Source organism: Bos grunniens, chromosome 9 (assembly GCF_055505025.1).
Source record: "Bos grunniens cultivar Pamir isolate PY7600 chromosome 9, Bosgru_T2T1.0, whole genome shotgun sequence".
Classification (NCBI taxonomy): Eukaryota; Metazoa; Chordata; class Mammalia; order Artiodactyla; family Bovidae; genus Bos; species Bos grunniens.
In genome coordinates, this window is record NC_141173.1 from 96,080,829 (window position 1) to 96,103,435 (window position 22,607).

Genomic DNA, 22,607 nt, shown 5'->3' on the forward strand with positions numbered 1-22,607 from the left:
TGTTTTCAGGAAACAAAATGTTGTTTTTGATGGCATGTCCAATGAGATTCAGGACTTCCTGGGTGGCTCGGTGGTAAAGAATCAGCCTACCATTGCAGGAGATGAAAGAGACTTGGGTTCAATCCCTGAGTCAGGAAGATTACCTGTAGAAGGAAATGAACCCATTCTAGTATTCTTGTCCGGAAAATTCCATGGACAGAGCAACCTGGTGGGCTACAGTCCATGGGGTGGCAAAGAGTCAGACATGGCTGAGCACATGCACCAGTGAGATTCTAAACCAAGCATTTGCTTTTATGAATCATTCATGTCCCCAACATCTTGCCCGGTGCCTGACACTTTAGAAACATTTGTGGAATGAACACTGGTGGGTTTGAATAATGGCCTGAGAGATAGTAACTTTATAAACAAAATTCTAAACACCCAGCCATCGTGAAGAGAGCAATAATTCACACACCCGACTATGCCGAATTTATTAAAGTGTTCTTGAAAAGTCTCCACCAGCAGCTTTTGTTTTGTTTTGTTTATGGTGAGACTTTCCAATTTCTGGATTTTTCATTGTTTTACTCCGTCCGTCCTCGTGCCAACTTCTTTTAGCATATACTTATGATTCCTCTTACTGTCGGTTTTTACATCCGTGACATCTGGGGCATTCTGCTGGGTGCTGTCCACTAAGAGGACGCTCATGTCCACGTGGCACCCATGTGTGGAGTCCGGGTGCCAGGGCAGCCAAGCCACAGAGCCGGGGCCCAGCACCCCAGCTGTTTTGTGAACACACGGCTGGAGTGCAGTGCCCTGGCCTGGGACCACAGGGCTGCGTCTCCCACGTTCAGACCCCAGGAATCAGCCCTGTGCGGGATGGATCCAGGCAGGCTGCTGGGCCCCCTTCTAAAAGGTGAGGCGTATTTTTTTGCAGAAAGGCAGAGGACTTGAATTGCAGGACAAATGTGAATGCTGTATACGTGTAATACTCACAACCCGTTTCTTGTCCCTGTGTTTCCCCTCAGCAACAAGATCTCCGTGGTTCCTCCCACTCCACCGCCTCTCAGCGAAAGCCAGTGTGGCGGCGGCCCTGCCAGGGTAACGTGCCTGTCCGGTGCCCGCTGGGTGGGGACGGGGAGGGATGTGGAGGAGACCGGGCTGAGAGGCTGAGCCTCATGGCAGAGCGATCCAGCCTTGGCTGGAGGGTCCCGAGGCCAGGAGGGAAGGGGGCCCCCCGTAGGAGGCCGAAGGTGCTGGGCTCTGCCTGGGGTCTGGGTTCCCATCACGCGCTGGGGGCCATGGGCCCGCCCCCCCCCACACCCCGCGTCGTCAGTGGACGTGTCTTCCGCCTGCATCCCACATCCCTATCTCTTCACTCTTGTCGTTTTCTTGCTTCTGTCCCCTCACCGTGCCCTTGAGTGTGGGGGTCTGGACGGGCTCCCGTGTGTGTCAGGGGCCTTTGGGGGTTGGAAAGGGAAATACAGGTTGATTCACAGGCATGTGACTCACAGATGGGGGAGTACCTGTGGAAATGTGTGTGTGCGTGTCTTTGAGTGTTTGTAGGTGCTTAGCGTAAAGACCAGGACTCTTCCCATCCAGAGAGTTAGCTGTGTGATTCTGGGGGACTTACCTGGGCTCCCAACTTCCCTGGTGGCTCAGACGGTAAAGCGTCTGTCTACAATGCGGGAGACCTGGGTTCGATCCCTGGGTCGGGAAGATCCTCTGGAGAAGGAAATGGCAATCCACTCCAGTACTATTGCCTGGAAAATCCCATGGACAGAGGAGCTTGGTAAGCTACAGTCCATGGGTCTCAAAGAGTTGGACACGACTGAGCAACTTCACTTTCTACTTTTACCTGGGCTCCCACCTGGGAGGCAGCAATAATCATACTCGTTTGGCTCGCCTCCGACGGCTGGTATGAGAAATTACCCAGATAATGTCTGTGCTGATACTTGGAAATTGTCAAGTGCCATGGAAACATGTGGTTTTGATTATTTATTATTCTGCATATTAAAGGGAGTAACTCCATCTCTGTACAGGATATACATGTCTGCTGGCGAGAGAATTCTTTTTCCAGTTTCAGACTGAGACCCCAGAGTGACCTTCAAAATCCTGCTCTACTCTCTCCTTGGGAGAGGTTTCCTTTACTCCTTGAGAGTAATTTATCTGAAGTTACTCGAGCACAGACATGCTCAAGACATATTACTGGGACGGATGGACGGATGGACGGATGGATGAGACTCGCAGAGGGGGTGGCCTCATTTCTGTTCTTTCTCTGCCCTTTTCCTCTCTCTTGTGCACTGGGGGGTGGACCTGACCCCTGGCTCCAGTCTGGCTCCTCCACGTTGACGTCCTCTCTGGACCGAGCTGGGGTCAGTGACGTAAGAGAAGGCCAGAGAAGTAAGAATTTGCTCACTGAGTCTTTGAGGCCATGACGTGTCCGTGCTTATTTCTACGAGGTAGTTGTTAGCTTTTCGACAACCACATGGTACTGCCCCTTCCTTTAAGGCAGTTGTCAAAACTCAGAGGAGAGACGCTGAATAAAGAGGGCTCCTCCCTCCTCTCTAGAGGCCTGTGCCCCAGAGACACACGTGCACACACCCACATGCACCCCAAGAACCCACACATGCCTTCACCCACCCATACAGGCATTTGGGGGTTGGTGGCCTGGAGCCTTCTGGGGCAAACACCAGTCATCAGACAGAAGTCTCATTCTCTCCTTCTGTCTCTGCTTTAGTTGCAGGAACTCGGGCAGTTTAAAGGATTCAATAAGTCTGTGGAAAATTTGTTTCTGTCTGTCACCACCCACATGAAAAGTAAGTGGCTGCCTCTCCGGGGGTTCTGGCACTGCCCTGCAGGCCAGGCATGCGCACCGGCTCCTGGAGAAAGCCAGGGCCCTTCCCCTGTCCCATGTCTGCATCAGCAACAGCTCTGAAGGCCCGGCGTGCACTGGGACCTTTCTAGCTGCCAGCAGAGCAGGAGGCCCCAAAGCTTCCAGCGGGTAGACTGGACAGCGGCGTGGACGGCACTGCTCGGAGGGGAGCGACTCTGGCGTATCCTGGGGGACAGGGGACAGGGAAGCCCCAGGGCTTTGTGGGAGGGTAGGCGTGTCTGGGATCTCGTCTAGAGGGCAGAGGCAATGTACCGACTCAGCCCTGCCCGGCATGCGCGGGAGACACTCATCAACAGCGCGAGGGGTGGGCCACAAGACAGAGGGGCGCCCTGAAGGGGCGCTGCCCAACACGATAGCCTCTGGCCTCACATGGCTCTTGAAATGTGGCCAGAGGAAAACGCACGTCAGATTCAGGAGACTCGCTATTGACCAAAGAGTAAACATTTTCATTAATAATTTTAATACCGATAATATATTTTCACAATACGTTGAATGAAAATGAAAGTGAAGTCACTCAGTCATGTCCAACTCTTTGTGACCCCGTGGACTGTAGCCTACCAGGCTCCTCCGTCCATGGGATTTTCCAGGCAAGGGTACTGGAGTGGGTTGCCATTTCCTTCTCCAGGGGATCTTCCCAACCCAGGGATTGAACGCAGCTCTCCTGCATTGTAGGCAGACGCTTTACCATCTGAGCCACCAGGGAAGTCCTAATATATTGGATATGTTGCATTAAGTGAAATATAGTATTTGAATTAACTTTGCCTGGTTCTTTTTGCTTTTTAAAATGTAGCCACTAGAAAATTTGAAATGACATATGTGAGCTGTATTATATCTCTATTGAGTGTTGAGTGGTTTCAAGGTCCGTGTTTGAGTGACAAGGTCCACGTTAGTGACAAGGCTGTCCTGGGAAGGAAGCCTTTTAAAGGACACATTCACCTTTGAGGGGGCACTTACCATATGGGGTTCCTTCCTTCCTTTCTTTACTCATCTGAATTCTAAACTACTCTATTGCAAAGAAATTTTTAAGTCATCTTTTCAGGGTTTGCTTATGGAAATGGTTATAAGGATACCCCAAGGCTTATTTCTACCCCAAGAAGCAGTATTTAATTGTAAAATCTCTTTAAGGAGCCCCTAAAAACCCAGCTTGTTTGTTCAGCTGCCTTCTTTGTGTTTGGACAACCAGACACTTGGGATGTATAATGGCCTAAATTCAGGGTAACCCGGTGGGGAGGTTGGGCTTGAACCCCCTTGACGGCAGCCCTGCCTGCAGAGACCTGGGAACACACGGTGACCATTCAGGAGCCAGCCCCCCTGTCCCGTGCTGGGGTCCCACGTCCAGTGGGATGTCAGGGACTCTCCTCTGGGCCCCAGAGCTCGGGGTGCGGAAATCCTGGAGAAAGTTCTCAGCAAAGCTGTATGCTCCCACCTGTCTTCCTTGTATTTCTTTTCTAGAACTCTCCAAGTCCCAGAATGACATGACCTCTGACAAGCAGCACCCGGAGATGGTCCCCAGGCAGCGTGAGGGCCGGCCGGAGAGGAGGAGCCAGTCTGACACCGCGATCAACGTGACCACCAGGGTATCCCTGGCCACCCCAATGCCTGCCCGTCTTCTCTATAGAGTTCTCTGTCCTTTTATTTCAAAGCTAGACATCAAGCAGTCTAAAAAACACTTATAAACCCCTCCATTGGGTGGGGTGGGGGTGCTGGCCAAATGAAGGTTAAAATTCAGATGTATTGATTTTGGAACATGGTTCAGAAAGGGGAAAGGCTTCCACGTGACCCCCATGGCCCCCTAAGGCTTCCAGGCCACGCCAAGCACGAAGGCTCAGCTTCAGTCTTGCCGTGTGCCCACTTATTCCTAGCCTGCGGATACACTCGCTCAGGCCAGAGGCTGGCACGTCCTGCTTCCAACCACCTCTGGTTAAAATCTGTCCTGATCTCTGAAACTGTTGAAATCATAAATGCTGCACGTCCAGGTGTGGTCGTGAGGGGACTCTGCAGGTACCTCCACTGGAAGAGATACCACCTGACAAAGGCCTGTAGGGAAAGAATTACTCTTCCCACCAGGATTAACCAAGCCAGAAGCAGATGCGCTGGAGTGTGAGGGAAAGTGGATGTTAGGGTCAGGAAACCTGGGTTCCGGTCTGGTCAAGGTGACCTGGCCGTGGCAGGCACCACCACCTGGCTGTTTGCAGGTGTGACAACTCCGGTTGGCTTGACAAGACAGGTGCCCTTCTCTGCAATACCGGGCTCTGTTGAGGGTGTCCCCAGACACACTGTTCTGTAGGCAAAGGGGTGATGGTAACCTCACCTTCCTGCTGGGACTTCCGCGCACTCTTAAGATGCTGCATTCTGCCTCCATTCACCAGGTCATCACGTGACCTCCTGAGCATCCAAAAGCAGCCCCCCTCATCCCCCCAGGGAATGAAGGTGATACTGCCTGTTCCTTCCAGAGCAGCACAGTGTTCCTGCAAAGATCCCCCGAGATAACTTAGGCAGCAGTTTAAAGTCTCTGTTGTCTAAATATAAATCTAGATTGCTCATGCGTGTTACTCTGTGCCGGGCTCTTGCTAAAAGCTTTGCCTTTTATCCTCATACCACCCTGAGTGGGTATTCACTTGACCCTGTTTACATCTATGGAAGCTTAGGGAGATTGTCACAGACCCCTGGCAACAGAACCAGAAATGGGGGCCTGGAGTCAGTCTTGGTTTGGAGGCTGAATGCTGATTCTCCACTTTAACGTGTATGCAAGTCACTTGGGGGTCTTGTTGAAATGCAGATTTGAAGTCAATAGATGTGGCTGTGGGCGTGAGATGCAGGATCTCAGGTGTGTTTCTGAGGAACTCGGGACCGGGCAGGCGGTCTGCCGCCTCGCTGTAAGGGCAAGCCGTGGAGAGTGTGTGACATGTATTTGGAAGGTCTTTGAGACTCCGAAGTGCAAACAAGCGTGTGTTCCTTTCGGCTCTCCAGCGCCCACATGAACACCGTCCAAACTCGTTCCTGAATTGAGGTGGAAGAGAGGGTCAGCGTGCGTTTAGGTGACACTGGGTTCTGGGCAGATGGAGCATATGTTATTTATCAGGTTGGTCAAAAAGTTCATTTGGATTTTTCCATAAGGTCTTATGGACAAATCCGAATGAAGTTTTTGGCCAACCCAATACTTGATCACATTTCATTGCAAAATTCCTGAGAAAGATATTGCTGCTCCTATGATAGAAATCTAGAACCTGAATTTTAGTGCAAGGTTAACCACCTTGTCTCATAGCCATGGCTCATGAAAAGTGGAACCAGGAATACACCCCAGGTTCGTCTGACTCTTAACTTATACATTCTTAACCTCTTCAACATATGCTCCACCTAAGGAGGACAAATGAACTTTTTAAATCCTTAAACAACCCTGTGAAGCCTGGGCTGTTACTGTCCCATTAAAGATGAGGGACTCGGGTGCCAAGGGATGGCCCGGGCGGGTAGCGTGGTCAGAGTGGCAGGGCCAGTCGGAGGCTACCCCCAAGAGCATTCCTGTGATTCCTGCCAGGAGACACCAGCAAGGTTTGCAGACCTGCATGGTTCCTGCTTCTGATGTCACGTACCAGGTGCTGGGGCATCGAAAGTATCCGTAGGCTTCACTCCTGACCTTCTGAAGTGATGCAATGTGACATCACCCTCCCCGGCTGCTCGTGCCGTGGCGGGGGGGACTGCCGGCTGACTGCAAGGTGGTCTGAAGGGCCAGCGGTGCCCAGGGGTAGAAGCCAGGAGAATGGGGTGGAGGGGTGTGTCCAGAGAGCCCCCAGCGGGTGGATCCTTTGTCCCCGGGGTGCCCACTTCACTGCCACACTCTTGGCAGGACACGCTTAGGACTTTCTCTCTCCCCACATTGCTTGAGGTTGCGGCAATTTTAAAGAGAAATTTAGCCAAATGTTTATAAAGTGCTCAGTAATTATGGCATGATCTATAAGTGCTAAATAATTACTGGGTCAGCATATAAAGAGCACATCTTTAAATAGGATGTCTGTCAGGCTGCAATTACGCTTTAGCTGGTGAGCTCACGACAGTTCCACTCACACTTCTATAGGAACGTGTAGGAGCCTCTCGCCAGCAGTAAGGAGGCAACACGGTGGGTGCCCTTTGTAAGTGGGGGACGCCGGCGGCCTTCTGCCGGGGGTGACACTGAGACACAGAACTAGGAAATCGTTGTCTTAAAATGATGCCAGGATGAGAAATCCCTGGGAAATTAGTTCAGGATTGCTTCTAAGTTATGTCTCTATCCTTTAAGTTGGAGCTGCAGAAATTCTCCGGGAGATATCTGGGCCAGGGTTCATCAAGAAGTGAATTTCTGCTGCCGAACTGCCCTCCTCTGGGGTTAACTCAGTCTTCATAAACCCTGGGTGCAGCATAGCTGTTTTCTAGCACTCCTGCACACACTAAACTTTATACTTGTTATTTTTGTTGCTGTTGTTGCTGCGTCGCTTCAGTCGTGTCCGACTCTGTGCGACCCCATAGACTGCAGCCTACCAGGCTTCTCCGTCCTTGGGATTCTCCAGGCAAGAACACAGGAGTGGGTTGCCATTTCCTTCTCCAATGCATGAAAGTGGAAAGTGAATAATTGCTAATTTAGCGTGTTAGTAGCTCAGTCATGTCCGACTCTTTGCATCCCCATGGACTGTAGGCTGCCAGGCTCCTCTGTCCATGGGATTTTCCAGGCAAGAATTCTGGAGTGGGTTGCCATTTCCTTTGCCAAGGGATCTTCCCGACCCAGGGATTGAACCTGCATTTCCTGTATCTCCTGCATTGCAGGCAGATTCTTTACCCACTGAGCCATACGGGAAGCTGATAGACAATTTTTTAAAATCTGCATTTCTTTAGTTCCAGGTGAGCCTTCTAGTCTCCTTTTTGAACACCTTCATTTCTGAAATCCTCGCCTTGGGTGTCCGGTTCCTCCAGCCCTCTGTCTCCTGCCCTGTGCCCACCCTTTGGTGCCCCCGAGCCACCTATTCTCTGGAGGACCTCACACATCACTGGGCGTGCGTGATCTCATGGCCAGGGTTCTGCCTGGCCTCTTTGGTCCCTGCAGTTTGGCCTCTAGCTAGTCCAGGGACGTGCTTCACACCTGAGCATCATGGTAGCCCCTCATCCTGGGATACCCTAACTTTGGGTCTCTCCTCAGCCAGCCTCAGTACCCACTCAGGTCACACTCCCACTGAAGACCACCCCAGGGGCCCCTCCTGCACTCGCCCTCCCTCTCATCCCACTCACTTGGCTCGTGCCTCCATTTTAATGGTTTGTATCTCTGATGAGCTAGTGAGCCCTGGGGCTTCCCAGGTGGCTTAGCAGTGAAGAAACCACCTGCCAGTGCAAGAGATGCAGGAGACTTGGGTTTGATCCCTGGCTCGGAAAGATCCCTTGGAGCAAGGAATGGCAACCCATTCCAGTCTTCTTGCTGGGAAATGCCATGGACAGAGGAACCTGGCAAGCTACAGTCCATGGGGTCACAGAGTTGGACGTGACTGACCACACACGCACACAGTATGTCCTTGGAGAGCAGACAAAGCATCTTCTCGGCCTTTCCCTCCTCCTCTTGTCCCCAGTACTTAGAGTGGTGCATTGAACACAGTGTTGCTTTAACAAATGTCATGGAATTGAGTTGAGTTCTGGGAAGTGAGAGCAAGAACAAATGTTACAGAGGCAGTCACGTCTTTCATCTCTTCCATACTAGTCTTAGCTTTTCATTCCTGAAAATTATGACCATAGGGCAGCTGTTTATATTTCCAAGTTGAACTTCCAACCCAGTGTCACAGTCTAAAGTCTCAATTTGGAAAATTTGTCTTTTCAACCAGGAAGAGGTTCCCCCCTCCTTGTTCTGTACCATTGCCGTCCGATACAGTGGTCCCCAGCCTTTTCGGCCCCAGGGACGGACTTCATGGAAGAAGTTTTTCTGCAGACCAGGGTGGGGATTGGGGGTCGGGAATGGTTTCAGGATGATTCAGGCACGTTACGTTCACTATGCTCTTTATCATTATCACGTCAGCTCCACCTCAGATCATCAGGCATTAGCTCCTGGGGGCTGGGGACCCCTGCAGACAGAGCTTTCTAGCCACTGCCTCATGTGGTTACTGAGCACTGGAAATGTGTCTAGTGCGAACAAGAAGCTGAACTGATTTGATTCTAATTGACTGGAACTTAAATAGCCCCCTGTGACTAGTGGCTACCATATTTGAAAGCACAAGCTGTACACATTATAGAAATCCCAACTATAAAATATTTTTGTTTAATTTAGAGACATATTTTGATTTTTTCCCCTTTTTTAATGAGCATGTCAGAGATGAAATTCTGCCTCACAGGCTGAATACTCTATTTCATGTGGTTAAATGCCTGTGTCATTGTGAAGGTCAAATATGGACTTCAGTTTCTTTAAGACTTGTACTAATCCTTAAGTACTTTCCTGGTGGCTCAGATGGTAAAGAATCTGCCTGCAACGGGGGAGACCTGGGTTTGATCTCTGGGTGGGGAAGATCCCCTGGAGAAGGGAACAGCAACCCATTCCAGTATTCTTGCCAGGAGCCTGGTGGCTACCGTCTATGGGGTTGCAAAGAGTCAGACACGACTGAGCGACTTGAACTCACTCATGTCCTTAAGTAATCCACCCGTCACTGTTCGTGAATGTCTCAAAGCTCAGTGATGTCTGCCTTGGGACCCCGAGTGTGTGTGTGTGTGTATGTGTGTGTGTTTTTGTTTATCCACATGGAAGCGTGCCCTTTTATTCAGCACCTGGAAGTTTACATATTAGCCACATGCAGGCCATGCTCATTGAAGTCATCACATTTGAACAAAACCAAACTGAGATGCCGACTATCCTGTTAATTTTGTGTGTGTTTTTTCAGGCTGGCACACCAGATATTCTGAAACCTCTCAGTCCAGAGAGTCCCAGACGCCCCATGAGCCCGGTTTTGAAGCAAGAAGACATCTCATCCAGTCCAGTGCTCAACACTTCGTTCTCAGGAGGCTTGAGACAGGTGAGTCTCATCTAATAATCCTTGACCCGTGCTGTGTGGTTGTCATTATGTCAAACTGGATTGGTCAGCAAGGGTACAAGCGATGTGTTGTCTTGTGGGATAAACTGGAGCACAGTGAAGTGCTGAGGTGACATTTTACTTAGATTGACAGCTGGGGGAAGACAAAAAAAAACCTGGCTAATCTTTGGTGGTTTTCTCTTTTACATCTTATTGTGAGCATAGTCATACAGGCAGAGAGTAATTCATAGTAAGTCACGGTGTCTTAGGATGAGACGTGTTTAGTTTTGACGAAGTCTGATTCATCAGGTTTTTCTCGCATGGTTGCTTCTCTGTCTGTTTTAATTAGTTGCTTTTTATTTTTGGTTGCATGGGGTCTCGGTTGCTTCGTTGCTGGTTGCAGAGAGCGAGGGCTACTCTCCGTTGTGGTGCAGGGGCTTCCGCTTGTGGTGGCCTTGGAGCATGGACTCGGGCATGCGGGCTTCCAGGATTGCGGTGCATGGGCTTAGATGTGTGCCCACGTGGGATCTTCCCAGATCGAACCTGTGTTCCGTGCATTGGCAGGTGGATTCTTACCTCTCTACCACCAGGGAAGTCCTTTCTGTCTTACCTGCCCACAGGTCATGAAGATATTCTGCCATGTCTTGTTCTAGAAGCTTTTACAAAAGCATAGCTTTTATGTGTGGTCCCTGCTCCAGCTCATTAATTTTTGTGAATGGTGAAAGGTGCAGGTCGACGTTCGTTTTTTCCAACATACGAATACAGTTTATTCCAGTGCCCTTTGTTAGAAAAAGGACTCTGATTTTTCCATTGACTTTGGTGTCTTTGTTGAAAGGCAAAGGACCGTGTCACTGCGGACCTTCTCCTAGGTTCTCTGTTCTGCTCCACTGACCTGTTTGTCTTTGTGCCAAGGCCGGACTGACGTGATCACTGTAGCTTTGTAGGAAGTCGGGTGGTTTAAGTCCTCCAACTTTGCTCTTTTTTGAGATTGCCTTGTAATGTTTTAAACATAGAGTCTTTTCATAGGCAGGCCTTTTTATTCGTTCACTTGTTATTCAAAAACATTGCATGAATGTTGACTCTGTGTCTAAACCCATGATATGTATTAGATATGTAAGAAGGAGCCTTGGGTGAGGGGTGCTGAGGCTTCAGTTAAAGCTCTTTAATGTATTCAGTGACCTCAGACAATCACTCAAGAGGGAGGGGACATACCTGTGCCTAAGGCTGATTCATGTTGATTATATGGCAGAAACCAACAAAAGGTTGTAAAGCAATTGTCCTCCAATAAAAAATCAGTTCAGTTTAGCCGCTCAGTCGTGTCCGACTCTTTGCAACACCATGGACTGCTTTTTGTGACCCCATGGACTGCAGCATGCCAGGCTTCCCTGTCCATCACCAAGTCCCAGAGCTTGCTCAAACTCGTGTCCATCGAATTGGTGATGCCATCCAATTATCTCATCTTCTGTCATCCCCTTCTCCTCCTGCCTTCAATCTTTCCCAGCATCAGGGTCTTTTCCAAGGAGTCAGTTCTTCACATCAGGTGGCCAAAGTATTGAAGCTTCAGCTTCAGCATCAGTCCTTCCAATAAAAAATAAATTAATTAAAAAAAAAAATAATCACAAAAACTCCCTCAGCTTCAGAGTCCTCATCAAGGAGATGGTATCAGAATTGTTGTTCTTATTTCACTGGATTGCTTTGGTAATCAAATGGATGCTTACCTTCTGTGGTGTAATACAGTGGTTAAGAACTCCGCTTCTAGAAATCAGCATCTTGGTTCACCTTCCAGCTTCATTAGTGGAAGGAGCATGTTCCAGCGCTAGTATTCTAACCACTGTGGTACTTTAGCCTTCGGGTGGTTGTATTTTTATGAAAAATAGTGTCTACGTCAGAAAATGATAAACTTACCCCATCCCCATGACTGTCCAGCAGAATATTCAGAAGTCACAGCAGAAGCAGGCTAGACCTTGAAGAAGCGCCAACATCCTTGATTCAGTCCACAAAATGCTGGCAGTTCCCAACCCACCCTTTGGCTCCAACCACTGGCTCCTGTAGGTGGTCCCTCGTCCATCAAAACCATTGCTCTACACCCTCGCTGCTCAAAGTGCGGGGTTACCTGGGAGCTTCTCAAAGATCAGAATCTCTAGCCTTCCCTCAGACCTACTGGAGTCTGAATCTGTAATTTAGAAAGAGCCCCAGCAAATTCAGGCTTCCCGCATGGCTCAGTGATGAAGAATCCACCTGCAATGCAGGAGAGGCAGGTTCCATCCCTGGGTCATGAAGATGCTCTGGAGGAGGAATTGGCAACCCGCTCCAGTGTTCTTGCCTGGAGAATTCCCATGGACAGAGGAGCCTGGTGGGCTACAGTCCATGGGGTCAAAAAGAGTCAGACATGACTGAGCAGCACGTACCAGGAGATTCATGCACACATAGACATGCAAATTGAGCCCTGTCAACTTCAAATCCAAGTGAAATACATTGTTTGTTAAGGATTCTTTAGCAGTCTAGGGATGTGCAAAAGCACTGCGTTCAGTTCTCGCAGCCCCTATTGGGGGACCCTCCCAACTCCTGCCCTGGGTCACCTCCTGCCCTGGGTCACACAGCAGCAGTCCTAGCGGAGCCAGACGGAGTGGCCCTCCCCCACTTGGATGCCCTGAGCATCAGGGATGGTCCTGCCAGGGCCTCTCAGGTTGCTGCATTGGGGTATGGGTGTTGTTTATACTGGAGAAGAGTTTGGAAAGGTGAAGGCTCTGAATGAACACTTCCCTGAGGGGGAGCTTAAGCAAGGGCAGCTCCAGAACATTCTCTCCTGGGGCTGAACCCCGTGGTGGGTACGGACAGGGAGGCAGAGGAGCGGCCTCTGGGAGCTTTTCCAAGACCCATGGAGAATTTGCCTCCACCCCAGCTAACGTGCGGACTCCAGCCAACTTGAGGGTTTTTTTTTTATTATTATTAACTAGTATTTATTTATGACGGCATCAGGTCCCAGCTGCGGCATGCGGGATCTTTTGGTGCAGCGTGGGCTCTTGTAGCTGTGGCATGTGGCTTGTGGGAAACCAACTTCCTAACCAGGGATGGAGCCCGCGTCCCCCGCACTGGAAGGCAGACTCCCAACCTTTGGACCACCAGGGAAGTCCCCCAGCTTGAACCTTGATAAGGCTGATCCAGGAGGACGGGGCCAAACCCTCCTAAGAGTTTTTCAAACTCGTCCAGGGTCCTCTCTACTTGACTCTTAAGCTCCTCCAAGGCCCGGAAACCAACACAGAGGTAGACACACGACTCGGATCCACCCCACAGCAGTCCGCGGGGCCGTCCTCGAGCTGCCCACAGCCCCGCACCTGCCCCCTCTTTCAGTCCTCGCCGGGGCGCTGGTCCTGGAACAGCTGGACTCAGCCTGCTTCCCAGTTCCTTGGGCTGTTCCCTCTCCCAGGCTCCAGGTTCTCTCACTCCCTTCCCTCCCTTCCAGTCTTGGCTCCAAGGTCACTTTCTTAGGAGCTCTGGCCTCTGCCCTGCTCTGCCTCCCTGGCTCACCTGCTCTCTGTTTATCCACATGCTTATCGCCTTCTGCCCCTGCGTAATTGGCTTTACTTGCGGTTTATTGTCGATTGTCATTCCCAGGGGCCCCGGAGCAGTGCGTGACACTTAATGGCACTCAGTAAACATTTGTGAGATGGTTGGATGCATTCTTATCAGAGCTATTCTTGAAAGCCCACTGTGCGCTAAATGCAGAGCTGGGAACTCCGCCTCCAGGTCATTCTCACCACAGTCTTGTCCTCGGGATGCTGTTGTCCCATTTCACAAATGGGAAAACTGAGGCTCTCGGAGGGTATGCCGTTTGCTAAGGCTGTATGGTCACTGCAGAATTCTGACGGGGAGTCAAAAGTCCAGGCCTTCTGTCTTACCCCAGAGGAATTGTTGGCCTCCTAAACTGACCGCTACCCCCAGTTCAGCTTTGCTCACTTGGAGCCGGTCCACACCCCGAAGACTTTCAGAGTCGTTGTAGGGGAGGGGAGGATGCTGGGGTAACAGGATGTGGTGAGTGTATGTTTCGCACTAAGACTGTTTCTTGGGAAAGTACCTCTGAATTACGGTGCAAATTCAACCTGATGCTCTCTTTGCCCTTTCTTCTAAAATCTCCTCTGATTTGTGCCCTCAACATTTATCATCACGAGGTTGAATTATTAAACATTCAATCCTAACCTGTTCCCCTTAGACTGAAGCAGTGTGTGTTTGAGGAAACTAAACTCCCACAAAGCCAGGAACAGTTTTGTTTCTTGCCTGAAGAAACGTCGCCTCCCTTTCTGAGAAACAGGAAGTTGGGGATAGAAAAAGCTTATTAAATCTCTGCTTATTACAAAAGTAAGAACTCAAACGGACAATAAAGAGAGGAAGCACTCAACTTCCTGAGCAGTTAAATCAGTGCAAAATTAGAACAAGTGCAGTTTGGGGACCATTTTAGCAAATTTAAGAAGTGACACAGCTCAGTGTTGGTGAGCGTGTGGCAAGGCAGGTGTTCTATAAACTGCTGGTTGAACTACGGGGAGGGCAACCAGCTTCAACAGGCATGCTGTCTTTCACTCAGCGATTTTAGTTACAGGAACTATTCTTTAGAAATCGTCATGAACTTTGCCAAAAAGCATGTATATGTGGATGTTGAGGGCAGCATTGTTTATCTTCATAACTTTTTTTAAGTTTGAAAATTTGGAATTAGCCAAAATGTCTAAAATAAGGCAGTGGTTAAATAAATTATGGTACATTTATTCAGAGGAATACTTTGCAACTATTAAAAGTCATGTGGTTGGAGGATATTGAAAAGAATAGCGAACATAGATATCGATAAACAAAAATATTAAGTTACAAAATGGTATTACAGTAGCACAGAATTAGAAAAGCAAAATGAATATACTATAGACCCTGGATTGTATCGAAAGGTTGAGAATAGTTGGCTTCTGCTTTCTTCTTAAATTTTCTTGGCCTTTTCTGTGTTTTCTGAATGTTCTCCATAAACATGTAATGTTTGTGAGAAGAAAAATCCAAGTTCTTTAAAAAAAAAAAAAAACAACAGAAAAACAGAAAAACTCCTCTAGTTCTCAGAAACGTAGCGTTGGTAGTGTGAAGAAACGTGCAGTTACATTTTTAGTAATTCCCTGGGGAAAAAAAATTATATCCAAGGTTCCCTCTGATTTTCGATTTCGCCTTCACTTCTGTTTTGGAAAAAAATCCATGAGTTTCTGTCAGTGTTTTCAGCCAGCTGACGTTTGCCCTGGAGCTGAGGTTGCTATGTCTGGGGGAGCGACCACGTGCCAGGAACGCGCATCTGGGCCCCCTGCACCTGGAGGGGTGGGAGTGCAGCTGCTGGAGCGACTTGCAGTCGCTGAAGTAAAGCTCCAGCTCCCTAGATGTTTCTCTTAAATGTCAGTCTGAGACCTGGAGCCTTATCATGGCATTTAGGGTCACTTCTAAGTGGGAACTGTCTCAGAGCGTTCACCCCACCCATCTCACTGTGCTCGCTGGGGTTTTGGAAACTTCCATTTTCCTTTAGTATTTCTGAACTTCTCTGGTTGCACTGACTTTTTAAAAAAGAGTACTTAGCTATACACCCACATTAACCTCTGCTGTTGTTGTTGTTCAGTCGCTCAGTCGTGTCCGACTCTTGGCAATCCCATGAACCGCAGCACGCCAGGCTTCCCTGGCCTTCACTAGTTCCCAGAATTTGCTCAAACTCATGTCCATTGAGTCAGTGAGGCCATCCAACCATCTCATCCTCTGTCGTCCCCTTCTCCTCCTGCCTTCAATCTTTCCCAGCATCAGGGGCTTTTCCAATGAGTCAGCTCTTCGCATCAGGTGGCCAAAGTATTGGAGCTTCAGCTTCAGTCCTTCCAATGACTATTCAGGGCTGATTTCCTTTAGCATGGACTGGTTTGATCTCCTTGCAGTCCAAGGGACTCTCAAGAGTCTTCTCCAGCACCACAGTTCGAAAACATCAATTCTTCGGTGCTCAGCCTTCTTTGTGATCCAACACTCACATCCATAAATGACTACTGGAAAAACCATAGCTTTGACTAGATGGACCTTTGTTGACAAAGTGATGTCTCTGCTTTTTAATATGCTGTCTAGGTTGGTCATAGCTTTCCTTCCAAGGAGCAAACATCTTTTAATTAAAATGTTGTTGAATAACTTAAGTATCTATACAGATGCTCTTGCATGTAAAAAGAAAAACATAAAAGTAAATATATTATAGCCTATTCATCCAGTGGACCCCGGGAGTGACAGTGAATGAACTAAAGCTACACTTAACTGTATAGATGAATTTTTAAAGCTTGATATCAAGAAAGTACACTACTGGAGAATATGTACACAGTATGATTTTAATTATATAAATTCCAAGATCAGCCAAAATGAATCGATACATTGTTTGGAGGGGATATATACACATGTAATAAAACCAGACAGAAAACCAAAGATGATAAACAGAAAAACTTGAAACGCCCTTGACCTGGGAGCAGGAATAGAGGGAGTCAGATAAGGAAGGGGCCATGGAGCATTTCCATAACCCCGTTTTAATCTTTCTTACATTGAGTGGTGAGTATGTAGATGTTTAATAATTAATTATTCCTACCCATTATAGGGACTTTCCAATATATTTCAGAGTAAAAAGAAAAAGAAAAGAGAAGGAAAGAAGAAAAAAAAAGGAAATGATCCACTCAGCTTACAAAGAGTGACTACATCATTTGGTTTCAAAAGCTGAATAAATTCACTAAAGCGTAGGCACGGTACTCAGTTTTTTACACAAAATAGCCATTGAGCTTCACACCAATCCTATGAAACAGATCCCCACTCTATAAATCAGGAAGCCGAGGCTGTGGAGGATGAGAAAAGTGCTCAAGATCACACAGCTTCTAAGTGTCAGGGCCAGGGAGACGTCTGTCTGGCTCCACCACCGCCACCGTCTGACTTCCCTGTGGTAATGCTCTCCCCGTGCTCTTGGGGAAGTCAAGATTTATTTATTTGTTTGTTTTAACATATGTGTGGTTTCAGTTGACTTTCCTTGACTTCTACCTTTGTGAAAATCAAAGGGCATCAGGAGGCCTTGCTTGCGGTTACAGCAGATAACGCCTGACCTTCAGAGAAAGTCGCCACACGCTCCCTGCCCGCTTTAAGGAATTCTCCTTTGCTTTTTGCTGAGACTTTTCTTTTCCCAATCAGACAGAGCCCTGGGCTCTAATAAATGTCAGGCTGGGTTCTTAGATGCTCTTCTAGGCCAGGACCTCTCAGTCAACCCTGTTTACTGCTCAGAGGCTCAACTTGCTCGGAGATCCTGGTCTGTCTACAGGGAAAACAGAAGCAGAGAAAACCCTCCCGGTGGTGAAGTCCTGAGTTATCGGTGAAAGAATGCAGAAGACCAAAGGACGCGCCCTGCTGGCCTTCCATTATCTGCGGCTGCACTTTCCCCCGCCAAGCAGATCCGCCGTTGGGTTACTCAGAGACACTGCCATTAGCCAACCGCCCAAGGAATGAAGAACCCCGGGCCCACTTCCAGCTGCTACTTCTGGTTTGCCCTGTAATTTTTGGGTGGGTCTCAACCTTCTTTGACCTCTGCTTATCTTACACAATGAAGGATGAGTGTTGCTTTCCTGGCTGCTTTATAATTCTGGACACCAGGCTGGCTGAGTCAGCTGTGCTGCATACGCATACCTGCCCCTGAACAGCTGTGCACATAGTAGGGCAGGCCTGAAGCCCAGTGTGAGTGTGAGGGATCAGGTCTGCCCTGCCATGTCACCAGCTCCAAATACGTCCACGGGACCAGCCATGCTGACTCGTTTCTCTGGGAGACTCAGTCTCCAGCTCTCACAGCAAGCATGTCACACCTTCTTCAATGGGCTTCCCTGGTGGCTCAGCTGGTAAAGAATCCACCTGCAACGCAGGGGAACTGGGTTTGATCCCTGGGTTGGGAAGATCCCCTGGCGAAGGGAAAGGCTACCCCCTCCAGTATTCTGGCCTGGAGAATTTCATGGACTGTGTAGTCAGTCCATGGGGTAGCAAAGAGTCAGACACGACTGAGCGACTTTCACTTCGCTCAGAAGTGCTTCCCACTCTTTCTCCTCATTCTTAACAAGTAATCCTCCCTTCCCACTTCTCAAAAAAAAAAAAAAAAAAATTAGCCTGGAATTCTTGAATCCTCCTGACACCAAAGTTAACCTGTTCGGGTTGTACCCACCCAACTCCCCTTCCTGCCCAGACAGAAGGTGCCCATTTCCCCAGCAGGGCTTGGACTCCACCCTCTCCTGCCCTTTTTATTTCTTCCATGGAAGGTAGCATAGCTTCTTTTCCTTTCCTTTTAAGATTTCTCTCCTTGTCCTGGATTTTCAGCAATTTTATTATGATGTGCCTGCATGTAGGGTTTTGTTTCATTTCGTTTAATCTTTTGGTCAGGCTGTACGACACGTGGGACTCTGTTCCCAGACCAGGGATTGAACCTGAACCCCTTTCATTGGCAGCATACAGAATCTTAACCTCTGGACCACCAGGGAAGTCCCCAGGTAGTTGTATTTTTAAATCCTTTCGCTCTGGAATCTGCTGCTGAGGGATATAAGTAAAGTCACCCAAGGTCAGGACTCCCAGCCAAGTCCTCTCACTCATGTCTACTGCTTCTTCAGGGCAAGGTGCACAACCATCACACTGCAGTATTTGCAGACAGAACTTCTTATTTTCCCCAAGAATTAAAAAGCATTTATTTATCTGGCTCTACCGGGTCTTAGTTGCAGCACACAGGCTCTCTAACTGGGGTGTGAGGCTCGCAGGTTTAGCTGCCCTGCAACATGGGGGAGGAAGGGTTTAGTTCCCTGACCAGGGATCGAACCCACGTCCCCTGCATCGTAAGGTGAATCCTTAATCACTGGACCACCAGGGAAAGTCCTGGAGAGAACTTTTTAAATCAAAATACTTCACGTGCTTTCTTTATTCACCTCATAAATGCTTACAGAGGATTTATGATGAGCCAGGCACTGAATGGGCGATAGAGACGAGACGGAGGCAGAAACACCCTGTCCCCAGGTTCCAGTCACCTGGGAGAGAGGGACGTGATCTGCAGGGAGACCTGCTTTTGCCCCAGGGTGCAGGCCAGCAGTCTTGGCCCATCTGGTGCTGCACTCACTCAGGGTTGGGTTTCAGCCCCTGGGAGGACTGGTCTACTCCAGGGGCCTCGGACTCCCAGGAGGAAAGCCCCTGAATGTCCCAGCTGCGTATCTGGACAGTTACCAAGCCCCTCTTCCTGTGTGGGGAACCTGGACTCCAGTTTCTTCTTTCTAACAAGGTGGAACTTCGGAAGGCATTCCCAAGCTGCTCAGCCTCTCAGCGTCACGACCCTGAGGGAAAAGCGGCATCGAGCGTCACTCTCGCCCCCACACGGCTCCCTTTTCGCCTCAAGTTCTGGACACCTGGGCTGTTCACTGTGCCCGGCGCCAGAGCCTCTCAGTCTTCCTGCCTGGGTGCCCACTGACGGACAGGTGCCTTCAGGAGAAACGCAGCCAGGACCGCAGGCTCACCTCACTGTGCTTCTCTTTAGCGTCAGGGCCCCTGGCCTCCCGACTGCCCTGGTAGCCTTGGAGCCGTGTTTGTTGTTTAATTCAGTTTTCTACTTGTTCTACAATCCTAAAGGAAATCAACCCTAAATACTCATTGGAAGGACTGAAGCTGAAGCCCCCAGTTCTTCGGCCACCTGATGGGAAGAGCCGACTCATTGGATGAGATTGGTTCGATAGTATCACTGACTCAGAAGACATGAGTCTGAACAAACCCTGGGAGATAATGGAGGACAGAGGAGCCTGGCGTGCTGCAGTCCATGAGGTCACAAAGAGTTGGACACAACTTAGCCACTGAACAACAACAACAGCTTGTTCTTGGCAGCAGAGTCGCTGTAGTACAATCTGGTCTCACGTGGCCCAGGGCGGAGGCCCGCCAGGAGTGCCAGGTTAATTATCAGAGCTCTTAACACCTCCATTCATCTTCTCTGGAGCAGCTCAGACCTCTGGCCAAGCCTCCCTCTCATTCATCTTCCATCTTCACTCTTGTGCCTCCCTCATTCGTGTGGTCTGACCACTCCATGCCTTTCTGAGTGTGTAACGTTTAAAACACATTTCCCATCCCAACAGTTGTGTGGGTGTAGGCAGATAACATGTTTCAGGGCCAGGACCTGGGTGTGGTGAAGTTGGTCGGGTTCTTGGCATGAGTTAGTTCAGGTTCGGAGTTCTTGGTTTTGTTTTGATTGCTCTCTAGTGAGAGAGACTCAGGCTTTCTTCTTGTTTTTTTTTTTTTCTTTTTTTCCCCCAGGATGTTTTACAGCGTTGAGGAAACTGCTGGGAGAATGGCAATCACGTTGAATTCCCCGTCTGTAGAGTCAGCCCTGAGACGGTGGCATGCAAAGGGTGGCAAATACTTAAGCAGATTGAACAGCGATCAGGCATTTTGTTCCTTCCCTGCTATTGATTCTTCTCATCTCCGCCTAGAGCAGCCTTACTTACGGTGGTTTTGTTTTTCATTCTGGGGACCCACAGCAATTGAAACACAACTTACTATTGCTTTTACATACTTTACACTGTTGTTGTTTAGTCGCCAAGTCGTGTCCAACTCTTTGCAACCCCATACTGGCTCTTTGCAGCATGCCAGGCTTCCCTGTCTTTCTGTGACTCCCAGAATTTGCTCAATCCCATACCCATTGAGTCAGTGATGTCATCCAACCACCTCATCCTCTGTCACTCTCTTCTCCCTTTGCCTTCAATCTTTCCCAGCATCAGGGTCTTTTCCAGTGAGTCAACTCTTCGTATCAGGTGGCCAAAGTATTGGAGCTTCAGTTTCAGCATCAGTCCTTCCAATGAATGAACATTCAGAGTTGATTTTCTTTAGGGTTGACTGGTTTGGTCTTATTGCAATCCAATGGATTCTCAAGAGTCTTCTCCAGCCTCACAATTCAAAAGCATCAATTATTCAGCACTCAGCCTTCTTTATGGTCCGACTCTCACATCCATACATGACTACTGGAAAGACCATAGCCTTGACTATATTTTACATACTCTAGTCCATTTACTTCTTACCACACCCTATGAGAACAGTATTAACTTTTCCATTTAGACTTTCACAGGCTGTTGCTACTGCTGCTGCTAAGTCGCTTTAGTCGTGTCCAACTCTGTGCGACCCCATAGAATGAGTAGCAATTGATTCAACCTCTTTCGAATTCCCAATCACTTGGCCCCCAGACTGTGCTGCCCTTCACAGGGCTATTCGTACGGTGGATGTTATCTGCCCTTGAAGATTTATCTTTGCAGAATTGCACGGGAGGTAGTTCACATCTTCCCAAGTGGTTTGTATTCAGGAATGAGATTGTGTAACCTTATGGCTAGGCAAACAGCATATCTGGGCAAGACCAGCCCTTCTGAAGATTCCTCACCTCCTTGTTGGTCTTTTTGTGGCTCAGTTGCTACATGTCTGACTCTTTGCAAGCCCGTGAACTGTAGCCCTCCAGGCTTCTGTGTCCTTCAGTGTCTCCCAGAGTTTACTCAGAGTCATGTCCTCATCTCCTTAGAACAGAAAACGTGGCAAGTTATTGTGCAAAGTACAAGATGGCATGTTATTAACTTAATGTGAGTCAGGATGTGTGCTCTGTGTGAATTTTGATTTATTTGATATCTTGAAACCAGAACTGCAAAAAGACACGTTGATTAGCTGTGAAGTAACTCGTTATGTCTGTCGTTCTTGCTTTCAGGGAAGTTTAATCAGCATTAACAGCACTTGCACAGAGATGGGCAATTTTGACAAAGCTGATGTCACTGGAGAGATAGAATTTGCCATTCGTTACTGCCTCAGAACTCATTCTTTAGAAATATGCATCAGAGCCTGTAAGAACCTTGCCTTTGGGGAGGAAAGGAAGAAAAAGTGCAATCCGTAAGTTTCTTTGTCTAAGTTTTGGCATATGATAATAGATTTATTGACTCTAAAATTTATATGGAAAAGTGAAAGTCCAAGAAAAACCAAGGCAATAGTAAAAACAAAAAGCCGTGTTAAGAATTATCTTCATAAAGCTTAGTAATTCAAACAATGCGTGATGGATGCAAGGACAGAAAGAAGGTCAACAGAGCAGAATCAGAAGTCCAGATACAGATCTTAGGATACGTGAGAACATAAATGATCAAGAGGCTATTAATAATCAATATGTAAATGATGAAATTCAGTACATGGTGCTGGGAAATTTGATTTTCCATGTAGGAAAAATAAAATTCTATCCACACAACCCATAAATAGGTTAATTTTCTTCCAATTGGTAGATATGAATAGATATCATTACTTTAACATGCGTCTCCCTGATAACAAAAATGAGCAACTGCATACATGCACCCATCACTTAAGGTGCACTCCTCTTCTGTGAACTCCCCATCCATATCTTTTGTCCAATTTTCTATCAAATTGTCATTTAAACATTTATTTACAGGGGCTTGGCTTTTTTAAAATCCATTTTCGATGCAACTCTCCATTGGTTTTACCTATCTTACATGTCTTCTCCTAGCTGTTACTTGTTTTCCAACATTGTCATAACTTTTCTTGTAGAGAATTTGATAATGTCCAATTTATCCTTTTTTTCCTTTAGAATGTCTGCCTTTCGAGTTTGTAGGAGAATTCCCCCTGAAAATTTTAAATACATTCTTCTCTGTTATCTTCTATTGGAGTTTTTTCAAACTTAG

General features: G+C 48.2%; 1 protein-coding gene across 3 annotated transcripts in view; it reads left to right on the forward strand.

Annotated features, from left to right (window-relative positions):
- Positions 1–22,607, forward strand: part of SYTL3 (synaptotagmin like 3) — a 95,992-nt gene that overhangs the window by 60,458 nt on the left and 12,927 nt on the right. Inside the window, exons 6-10 of one of the 3 annotated variants that reach the window (XM_086318579.1) lie at positions 1,005–1,077; positions 2,717–2,795; positions 4,325–4,449; positions 9,751–9,882; positions 21,635–21,813. In XM_086318579.1, coding sequence (XP_086174705.1) covers positions 1,005–1,077; positions 2,717–2,795; positions 4,325–4,449; positions 9,751–9,882; positions 21,635–21,813 — 588 coding nt within the window. Of the gene's footprint in view, positions 1–1,004; positions 1,078–2,716; positions 2,796–4,324; positions 4,450–9,750; positions 9,883–17,309; positions 17,449–21,634; positions 21,814–22,607 lie in introns of those variants that run through there. The other 2 variants (XM_086318580.1, XM_086318581.1) reach the window with 2 other exon arrangements.